Genomic DNA, 12,045 nt, shown 5'->3' on the forward strand with positions numbered 1-12,045 from the left:
AGAATTCAAGCACCCCTATATTCATTCAAGAGGTCACACACTTTACATACGTAGAGTGTATTGTGCTCTTAATTCCCTGTCTAGAAATAAGACAGTGACCCCACCTCTCCCTATTGGGAAATGTACAGATATTCCCCTTTTTGTAAAAGGGGAGGATTACGTTTTATATTGACATCAATAGAATTTTCAATGTGGAAAATAAAATGCAGGGGATTTTGTCCAATTAAAGTAGATTCCATGTTTCGAAAATTTGATAACGAGCTTACACATTGTAGCATTAAGCTATTTATGGGTGTGGAATGTATGGATACTAAGGATATTGTCTTGTAAGCGCTAGGCCGCGGGTTCGATTCCCGCCCGGGGCGGATTTTATCCTGATGGCATAATGTTCGTTCTCGGAACGGCTGGCTTTCTCCTATTAACCTGTCTTTCTTCTCTCTTCGATTTCGGGACGATAAGACCATAGCAGTTACAGTTCCCTCTGTCAAACCTCTTAAAAAAAAGAAAAATCTGTATCATCCCCTAATATATTATTTTTTACTTACATCTACGAAAACATTTATCTTTCCAACCAGATAGCCTTCTCCTTATAGTTTCCTACACGAAGTTTTTTGTACAAAATCTCTCTCTCTTTCTCTCTCTCTCTCTAATTACAAATTTCCTCTTCTTCTCCAAATTTATTACTTCCTTTTCATAATTTCATTCCTCCCTAATCTCTCGTCTTTCCCTCACCTCCTTCCTACACGTAATTATCCATACTTTTCATAGAAAACGGGGCTAACCCCATGTTGGCGAAAGTTTCTCCCCCAAAAGTTGAAAACTACCGAAAATGTGTGTTTCAAAAGAGCTGGAAATGTTTCCCATAAGTAAACACACACATCCTGAATGTTTCTACATCAATAAGTTAATTGGATAGAGGGAGATGAGATGCTGTTCATTACCTTCTAAATTAAGTAGGTACTTCATTAACGTTCAATTCATTTTGTAGCTGGGTTGGGAGGGTTTTATGTACTTTTTTTCGAGCATGAATGGGTTTTATAAATTTCTTTTGCCTGGATTTGAATATGAATGAGCAATTATTGTGGATTGGAACTTTGATAATATTTTTAATCCAGTTATATTTTTTTTTCTTCTTTCTTTTCTATTTTAGGTATTTATTAGTATCATTCATGTAGTTTTCTATTTTTCTTCCTTTTTTTATAGTTTATCCGATATTTCTGAGAACTTGATATATATAGGTGCAACTGCAAAATGAATATCAAGGGGTATCAGATTATAGCAAATGAATTTGTTTTAAAATTTGTTGGATGGTTTTACTCGGCTCTAGTTTTTCTGTGATGCTGGTATATTTTTCTTTTGAAGTTTTCTTGCCCCCCCCCTCCTCCTATAGGTGCAACTGCAAAATGAATATCAAGGGGTATCAGATTATAGCAAATGAATTTGTTTTAAAATTTGTTGGATGGTTTTACTGACGCAACTGCAAAATGAATATCAAGGGGTATCAGATTATAGCAAATGAATTTGTTTTAAAATTTGTTGGATGGTTTTACTGACAGCTCTCTACAATATCATCTATGTAGCTACCTACCTACATCCTACATTAGGTACTTTCTGTGTTTGGCCATGTTTTGTCACATTGAAAAAACAAAGCGGAAGAAAAAAAATCAGAACTGTTTTCTGTTTATGACCCAAACATAATTTGATTAATCCACCGGAAAATTGCAAACTTGTATAAAATTTTGTACCTCGTTGTACAAAATGTACATTAAAAAAGAATAGGGAATGTAGGGAATTATACAAAAAATGAAACGCCCAAGTAATTAAATAGGTATGTTTTAGAAAAAAAAACAAGGTGTTTTAATTTTACTGTTTCAAATTATAGGTATAGGGTGTTCAAATCATAGAACCACCGTTGAAACTAAAAGAAGAAGAAGAAGAAGAAGAAGAAGAAGAAGAAGAAGAAGAAGAAAAGAACATCAAAACATAAAAGCTTGGTTTGTTTTTGTCTTTCTTATTTTTATGGGGAAAATTATGAGTGAAATCTCTCTTAATCCGATTCCCAATCAAAAAAAAGTCTATCAAGGTCATCTCTATATGGCTTACCTGTCGACAGGAAAATTATGAGTGAAATCTCTCTTAATCCGATTCCCAATCAAAAAAAAAAGTCTATCAAGGTCATCTCTATATGGCTTACCTGTCGACAGCAATGGCCACCAGATGGAGAATGGAGGCTGTACAGCACAGCACATCACTCGACGTCCACATGTCACACAGCTCAGGACCTAGGATCCAACCCCTGCTGATCTGCAACACGCAACACAGGAAGGAAATTCATTAAATACCTTTCTTTAAATATCAAAAGAAAAGAAAAAAAAAAATATAGTATAGGTAGGTAGGTACCTAAGAGTAATAATAAAAATACCTATAATAATAAATAATAAGGCCTAATGGCGAAATATTCATGTGAAAAACTAAATGAATTGGCAGAGCGGAGAATCGCTGATGTTTATCAGGTAAATGGGTATACAATGGTTTATACTTTATACGCAGTGTTGTTTTCTGATGAACGAAATACAAGGATTGTCCATTTTGCCTTGCTTTTGTAATGCCTGCAAGCAATCTAATCCAATAAATTATTCATGTGTCTCAGGCACATCTCTATTGCTTAACCCTCTCTGTAACTATTCTGATTAACCTTTAAAACTATGCCTCTAACTAACCCCACGATACCCATATGCTATCATGAAATAACGATAGAATGCGATAGAATCGATAGATCAACCTATTTACCATTTAGGTAGGTATATGTAGAAAATTCGATAACAGACCTTTTTTTAATAGCCTCCAACGCACAAAAATGGGTTACTTCAATAGGTATACCTAGGTGTAGGTAGGTAGAGTAGGTACATAAAAAAAATCTAACTCAATATTAAATTTATCTCGGGCTGAAATTAAACTGAATTCTCTCTATACCTTGACTGACAGTGATGTATGTTTCTCAAAGTGTTGGAACAATCTTGCGAAAATGCTCTAGCAACAGGTCTTACCCCTTCTAGCCTCTTACCCCGGAGGTTTGACCAATGGCTTAAGAGGAGATTTTTGAACTGTCCAAAAAGGAGTAATTTAAGATTGTTTTAGAATCTTTAAATCTATCTTTAAATAGGTACCTACCAAAAAAAAATAATAATAAAAAAAATACCTAAGAGTTAATAATAAAAATACCTATAATAATAAATAATAAGGCCTAATGGCGAAATATTCATGTGAAAAACTAAATGAATTGGCAGAGCGGAGAACTACCGCGCTCCTTACTTTTAGAAAGACACATGGGTCCAAGCTTCATAGCAAAAAAAAAAAATAATAATAATAATAATAATAAAAAAAGATAGGTGTCAGAAGGCCTATGGCCAGATCCAACCCAGTTCTTCATACTTGAACTCGAACCAAGAACCTACAGGTTCGAAGTCTATCGCGCTAACCACTATAGGTACCACTGAGGTTGGCTTTACTGGAACTACCGCGCTCCTTACTTTTAGAAAGCCATATGGGTTCAAGCTTCATAGCAAAAAAAAAAAAAGTTAAGAAAGGTGTCAGAAGGCCTATGGCCAGATCCAACCCACTTCTTCATACTTGAACTCGAACCAAGAACCTACAGGTTCGAAGTCTATCGCGCTAACCACTATAGGTACCACTGAGGTTGGCTTTACTTTAGTCCACGGGTAAAAGAAGAAGGAAGACGAAGAAGAACGAAATTTTGCTGAATCAGTCTCCCTCTGGATTTTGTGAAATCAGATTCCTGAAGCTGAAGGGGGCAATATGTTTGCATTTTTATCGCGTCGAATATTCACAAATAGCGTCAAATATGGACAAGTAATAATTCGAAGAGGTAAAGTGAAAAAGAACGCGACCTGACACATAGTCCCTAGTCAACACTAGAGAAAAGTGAAGCATATTCGAGGTGACACCAGCAACACAAAATAAACACACAAGTAGTATTCAAAACTCAAGTGACACAACTTTTCCTGATAATACATAGGGGGTAATACTTGTAAACCTACCTAATATTATATCGTCGCTATAGAATCAAAAGTTGATCGCTTTTTACTGATTTTTAGGGGCAGTACAAAAAACTGATAAAATGCTATAAGGCCGGCCACTCACTATAAGGGTAGACCTGACAGGTAAACCTGGACAGGTCCGCATATCAGGTCTACCTGATAGTGAGTGGCCGGCTTAATATAGGAGGTTTGACCAATGGCTTAAGAGGAGATTTTTGAACTGTCCAAAAAGGAGTAATTTAAGATTGTTTTAGAATCTTTAAATCTAGCATCATCTCTGGTGAAACCTATAAGGATAAGGTAAGGTATACCTACTATGAATCCTTTAGATACAGTGGTTATTGCTCCTGCGATAACATGAGACTCCAGATTCGCCAGAGTCATAGAGGAGAGGTAGTTCTAAAACATAACCGACACCTCAAAAATTTCAAAAAATCCCACATAGCAACTTTCGTTCCTTACATGACGATGTACGGTATGATATACGAAACATAAACGGTATCCGAGATATGAAAAAAGCCAATAGAGCTCCAAACCTGGGGATACGTACTTGAAGAGATACAAAAACGTAACTTTTCTATTTGGGAAATAATATTTTCATAAATAATTCTCAATTCCCACCTTGGAGACTTGGAGAGGTGAAAAGCGCCCCCTGGCTTATCATCAAAACTGTGTTTCGTGTGGTTGGAAAGCATTCGGGGAAAGTGACACAAAATATTTTGAAGTAGAAAAGTGGGAAGATATTTTTTTATTTTAATTTTTAGTGTAGGCTTTTTTCTCATTATTAATTATTATTAGCTATTATTTTATATACCTACCTATTTCTTTATTATCATATACTTCATATTTTCATATAGTTTTCCCCCCGCATTGGCAAACGCAGTGCCACAAGAATAATTGCAACAATGAGATCCAATTTATTGCAATTTTATTCGGAAACAATTTCCATAATCTTTCTTTTTATGATCGATGGCATGTGTCACTTCTCTCGCATTGCACGGACACTTTCTACCACATTTTATTCATGCTGTCATATGGGAAATCACTTAGATTTTTCCTGCAAAGTGATATATTATACATATTTATGATTCTTTTTTTTGCCATCTTTTCCTTCATGTTGCTCCTTGAATTTCAAATTTAACTTTTTCCATGTTGTGACTTTTTTCTTCTTTTCGTTTTGGAACAAATTCAAAATTTCCTGAAGATGTATTAGGTATTAAATTCCGTCTTCTCCCTTAATCCTGGGGGCGAGTGGAATATATTGGAAATGTTGTGTTAACAGGCAAAACTTTTCACGTGGGTGAGAAGCGCCCCCTGGCTTATCATCAAAACTGTGTTTCGTGTGGTTGGAAAGCATTCGGGTAAAGTGACACAAAATATTTTGAAGTAGAAAAGTGGGAAGATATTTTTTTCATTTTAATTTTTAGGGTAGGCTCGACAGGCTTTTTTCTCATTATTAATTAATTATTATTAGCTATTATTTTATGTACCTATTTCTTTATTATCATATCCTTCATATAGTTTTTCCCCCGCATTGGCAAACGCAGTGCCACAAGAATAATTGCAACAATGAGATCCAATTTATTGCAGTATTATTCGGAAACAATTTCCATAATCTTTCTTTTTATGATCGATGGCATGTGTCACTTCTCTCGCATTGCACGGACACTTTCTTCCAGGGTAGGCTCGACAGGCTTTTTTCTCATTATTAATTATTATTAGCTATTATTTTATATACCTATTTCTTTATTATCATATACTTCATATAGTTTTCCCCCCGCATTGGCAAACGCAGTGCCACAAGAATAATTGCAACCATGAGATCCAATTTATTGCATCAATATTATTCGGAAACAATTTCCATAATCTTTCTTTTTATGATCGATGGCATGTGTCACTTCTCTCGCATTGCACGGACACTTTCTTCCACATTTTATTCATGCTGTCATATGGGAAATCACTTAGATTTTTCTAGCAGTGTGATATATTATACATATGTATTTATGATTCTTTTTTGCCATCTTTTCCTTCATGTTGCTCCTTGAATTTCAAATTTAACTTTTGTGACTTTTTTCTTCTTTTCGTTTTGGAACAAATTCAAAATTTCCTGAAGATGTAATAGGTATTAAATTCCGTCTTCTCCCTTAATCCTGGGGGCGAGTGGAATATATTGGAAATGTTGTGTTAACAGGCAAAACTTTTCACGTTAACCTGTCTTTCTTCTCTCTTCGATTTCGGGACGATAAGACCATAGCAGTTACAGTTCCCTCTGTCAAACCTCTTAAAAAAAGAAAAATCTGTATCATCCCCTAATATATTTTTACTTACATCTACCAAAACATTTATCTTTCCAACCAGATAGCCTTCTCCTTATAGTTTCCTACACGAAGTTTTTTGTACAAAATCTCTCTCTCTTTCTCTCTCTCTCTCTCTCTCTCTCTCTAATTACAAATTTCCTCTTCTTCTCCAAATTTATTACTTCCTTTTCATAATTTCATTCCTCCCTAATCTCTCGTCCTAGGTAATATAATTTATCGTCATCCGCTCTAAAAAAGGAAAAGAAAAGATTAATTTCTCCCGATTTCTTCACTAAATGTTCCCCGTTAACCGTTCCTCCCGCATGTAACTGATGTAACAAAAGAGTAATAATTATGCAACAATGTGGATTCGGCCCTGATTTGAAAATGTGTTACTATTAAGACATTGAAACACCTGTATTTGCGTAAACACCAACCACATACCCGCCATTACCATGACGCATAATATTCCGTTGGATTCAATTACTTACTATATATAAAGAGTTAAAAAAGACATTCTCTTCCCATTCAACCCATTGTGATTCTGTAAATGAACACAAAATGACTTGTTTTAAAATGGGCTCTTTTTTGGTACATTTTTTCGTGTTATCAAAATTCAACAAAATTTCAGATTTCCATCTAATACAGCTGTCCAAAAGAGATTGCTTTCGTCTCGTCTCGTAAAATACAAGAATTTCTCGTCTCGCAAAATACAAGAATTTCTCGTCTCGTAAAAATACAAGAATTTCTTGTCTCATAAAAATAAGTACAAGAATTACTCGTCTAGTAAAATACAAGAATTTCTCGTCTCGTAGAAATACAAGAATTTCTCGTCTCGTAAAATACAAAAAATTCTCGTCTCGTAAAATACGAGAATTTCTCGTCTCTTAAAAATACAAAAAGTTCTCGTCTCTTAAAAATACAAGAATTTCTGTCTCGTCTCGTAAAAATACAAGAATTTCTCGTCTCATAAAAATACAAGAATTTCTCGGCTCGTGAAATACAAGAATTTCTCGTCTCTTAAAAATACAAGAATTTTTCGTCTCTTAAAAAATACAAGAATTCCTTGTCTCGTAAAATACAAGAATTTTTTGCCTCCTAAAAATACAAGAATTTCTCGTCTCGTAAAATTTCTCGTTTCCTCTCGTGTGCATCACTACAAACCATTATGCATAAAAGAGAACATGGTTAATTCCCAGAAGAATAGATAGGTATAGGCGTGTTTTAATGCCCATTGTTTACCTACTATTTCCTCTCTTGTCTCTGAGGCTTGGGGAAAAATCCAGCCTTTTCCGCCACACATGTTTTTCCCCCATTAGCGAGGTACAATTAAACCGGCAGGTACTTAAGTATAATATGCACGTGGCAGCGTTGCAGTTTACGTATTTTCTGCTTTTATTGTAAGTGTACCTATTTGTTTCAGGTGTCACTCTGACAACACTGTAAATTTATTACTTTCTATTTTTGCAGAAGCGATCACGAAATCATCCCTTTTTGTCATAAATCCCAAACTTCATTGTTTATTTTAATTTTAATGCTTGTTATATTTTTACTTTTTGAATTTTTTATTGCGTGTTGTAATTTTTAATTTCCATTTTTTCTGCAATCAGTTTTTTTTTTTTTTTTTTCAATCCGACACTAAAAACAGGCGTTACCTTCCCTCCTGTCCTAATATTCATGCATGACGAGTTTCAAGAATTTATCGTCTCGTACCTATAAAAATACATACGAGAATTTCTTGTCTCATAAAAATAAGTACAAGAATTACTTGTCTAGTAAAAATACAAGAATTTCTCGTCTCGTAAAATACGAGAATTTCTCGTCTCTTAAAAATACAAAAATTCTCGTCTCGTAAAAATACAAGAATTTCTCGTCTCGTAAAATACAAGAATTTTTCGCCTCTTAAAAAATACAAGAATTCCTTGTCTCGTAAAATACAAGAATTTTTCGCCTCGTAAAAATACAAGAATTTCTCGTCACGTAAAATTTCTCGTTTCCTCTCGTGTGCATCACTACAAACCATTATGCATAAAAGAGAACATGGTTAATTCCCAGAAGAATAGATAGGTATAGGCGTGTTTTAATGCCCATTGTTTACCTACTATTTCCTCTCTTGTCTCTGAGGCTCGGGGAAAAATTCAGCCTTTTCCAACACACATGTTTTTCCCCCATTAGCGAGATACAATTAAACCGGCAGGTACTTAAGTATAATATGCACGTGGCAACGTTGCAGTTTACGTATTTTCTGCTTTTATTGTAAGTGTACCTATTTGTTTCAGGTGTCACTCTGACAACACTGTAAATTTATTTTGCAGAAGCGATCACGAAATCATCCCTTTTTGTCATAAATCCCAAACTTTATTGTTTATTTTAAATTTTAATGCTTGTTATATTATTACTTTTTGAATTTTTTATTGCGTGTTGTAATTTTTAATTTCCATTTTTTTCTACAATCAGTTTTTTTTTTTTTCAATCCGACACTAAAAACAGGCGTTACCTTCCCTCCTGTCCTAATATTCATGCATGACGAGTTTTAATTTTAATAAAATAAGAGTAACATCTGCTACAACAGGAATACCTGAGTCTACCTTCCCTTAGCAATTGCAACGCCCTCTCCTGGCTTACATTTCCAATGTCCCATTGCCTTTCTCACATTGTAAGCACGTCCACACCTCTACAATACACCTCCAAAACAGGAATACCTGAGTCTACCTTCCCTTAGCAACTGCAACGCCCTCTCCTGGCTTACATTTCCAATGTCCCATTGCCTTTCTCACATTGTAAGCACGTCCACGCCTCTACAATACACCTCCATCCCTATAGTGTTTCTCGTCCACTGGTCTATCCTGTGGAAATGCCATGGGTATTCAATACCCTCATCCCTAGGCCTCTCTTTTCCACTATTTTTCTTCAGTAATCAACACAGGAGAAGAAAGTGGCGTTTTCCATTGTTAAAACACACTGTTGTTGCGTTTAACGCGAGGTAGGTATGTTTAAAAATGCTTTTTAAACGGCGGAAACTCGCTAAACAGTTTATTTGTTCCCAGGAATGTTGTTGGGGTCTATGTTGTTTTTGCTACTACATACCTAACATAGGCCCTTCTTCCGGGGAACGATTGAGTTATGGTTTTGGTATGTTAAACACATTTGCCTAATTTCATTAAATTTGGGCAAACAGACAGACTTACAGATAAACTTAAAGCAAAATCGTCGAGTTAAACCTTAAAATTCACTTCGTTTGTTCAGATTTGTTCCCAGGAATGTTGTTGGGGTCTATGTTGTTTTTGCTACTACATACCTAACATAGGCCTTCCTCCTGGGAACTATTGAGTTATGGTTTTGGTATGGTAAACACATGTGCCTAAGGTCATTAAATTTGGGCAAACAGACAGACTTACAGATAAACTTAAAGCAAAATCGTCGAGTTAAACCTTAAAATTCACTTCGTTTGTTCAATCAGGAGGTTATTTCATAGTAGGTACTTTATTTCTAATTATTTTCAAGATCATTATATTGAAACTATTTACTCAAGAAGCTTAAAACTAAACAACTGATTGCTGTTCCCAGAAGAACCAGAGTAATTGCAAATTTCTAATTATTTTTCCAAGAAAATTCTGATGGTTTTGAGATTTCTAGGTAAAGGCGGTAAAGCATATCTTGAGTAATTTCATAGTATTTTATTTCTAATTATTTTCAAGATCATTATATTGAAACTATTTACTCAAGAAGCTTAAATCTAAACATCTGATTGCTGTTCCCAGAGGATCCAGAGTAATTGCAAATTTCTAATTATTTTTCCAAGAAAATTCTGATGGTTTTGAGATTTCTAGGTAAAGGCGGTAAAGCATATCTTGTATTGTGTTTTCCGGATGTCCAGGGGTAAAGCATTTGGTTTGGAACACTAGATAGATAGGTACCTACTGGCCTGAGGTTTGATAAGCATTCAGTTTCACTCCAAAATCCTATGTTGGATCCGGCCCGAAGGACCAAAAATGTTGGATCCACGGATCGAAGGACCAAAAATGTTGGGTTGTAAACTTGCTTGTAGGAAAATATGACACAATACCTTTATTTTACCTTAGCTAATAGTCCTGCATAATGTAGCAGCTATCCCACTAAAAGCAAATATGTCAACAGTCAGCTTGAAGCTATTCGAAAGGAAACAAAAACAAACATTGCAGCCCAATATGTAGGTAGGTAGCAAAAAACAATATCAGACAGATATCTGAAGGTTTGTACAGATACTGGGAGAAGAACGAGAGAGACATCTGAAGGTTTGTATTAGATACGGAAGGATGGGAGAGGGATAAATAAAAACCTGAAAATGTTTTCAACGTTTTTGTAGCAATATAAATACTCGGGAGCTCAAGTCTACAAAATGATAATATAATAATGTATTATTATGATAGCAAAAAACAATATCAGACAGATATCTGAAGGTTTGTATTAGATACGGAAGGATGGGAGAGGGATAAATAAAAACCTGAGAATGTTTTCAACGTTTTTGTAGCAATATAAATACTCGGGAGCTCAAGTCTACAAAATGATAATATAATAATGTATTATTATGATAGAAAGATGAAATAATAAAACAGCAGTAAAGTATCTATCTAATACCTAGCTATCTATTTTCGAGTACCTGTTTGTATTGAGAAATCAGATAGGTAATGCGCATTAGCACATAGGTAGATGATACTTTATGCATGGAGTAGGAAAACATTTCACAAATAATTGATCCGACAGAAAATCGTATAGTACGAACGGTTCCTTTTAAATATACAGGCTTGTACGGAGCTTCATTAGGAAATAAAGCAAAAAATCGGATGACTTCTGTATTGACTGTCGTGCTACATTTTGTGTCGTATCGGAAGAAAATAGTGTCGTGGTAGAAACACTCTCAAATATTCACCTATAGGTGCCTTGATTTTACTAATCCTTCGCTCCTTGGATTAAAAACTTTCTGCACACTGTCTTACCCCAAACTACTCGACGTTCTTCCTTTACGACCGTTTCTCTATAAGGTGTTATATTCCGTTATATGTATTCGTTATATTTCGTTATATCTATTCGTTATATCCCGTTATATGTATTCGTAATATTCCGATATATTCGTTATATTTTCCCCAAAAAACCGTTTGTGTTGCACATATCGGTGAAAACGAGGGCAAGTTTACCATCCATGGCGGAAGTGGAAAATTGTTAACCCTTATTTGCTCCAAAAGAATAAGTCCTGGATGTGAAAATTTCATTTTAGCGATAACTAGGTAGCAACTGACTGAAAAGGATTTACCGGAGCAAATACCGGAGCAGGAAAACTTTCCATTCAAGAGAGAGATGAAGATAGAGATTTGAAAGTACCAATGTAAAATCCGTTTTCAAAAAGGCGCTCTATCCTTATATTTTTAGTGACGTGAACGTCAATGGGCTAATGCAACAGACTTTCCCCGGTGTTATAAAACAACTTAATGTACTTACTTAATAAGTGTTTTATTCTAATTCAATTCAAAGCCCCACCGTCTTATCAGGGTTAAATCCCTATAGGATACTCCGATGCAAGTTTGGAGTATGTGAAGCATTTTCGTATCCTTACATGGTACATCCTGGGGATATTCATCTGAGAACATCCTTCTGCAGCTCTCCCTACCGCTGGTTCCTCATAATACCGGATTATAAAGGTCGTTTCAATCTTC

The 12,045-nt window shown here is 35.1% G+C and overlaps 1 protein-coding gene across 2 annotated transcripts in view; it reads right to left on the reverse strand.

Moving 5' to 3' along the window:
* LOC103509363 (5-hydroxytryptamine receptor-like) overlaps positions 1–12,045 on the reverse strand; it is an 81,151-nt gene that overhangs the window by 24,189 nt on the left and 44,917 nt on the right. For both annotated transcript variants that reach the window (XM_017444168.2, XM_026823729.1), the window contains exon 3: positions 2,195–2,304. In XM_017444168.2, the coding sequence (XP_017299657.2) occupies positions 2,195–2,304 (110 nt within the window). The remainder of the gene's footprint in view (positions 1–2,194; positions 2,305–12,045) is intronic.

This window comes from Diaphorina citri, unplaced genomic scaffold, assembly GCF_000475195.1.
Source record: "Diaphorina citri unplaced genomic scaffold, Diaci psyllid genome assembly version 1.1 scaffold492, whole genome shotgun sequence".
Classification (NCBI taxonomy): Eukaryota; Metazoa; Arthropoda; class Insecta; order Hemiptera; family Psyllidae; genus Diaphorina; species Diaphorina citri.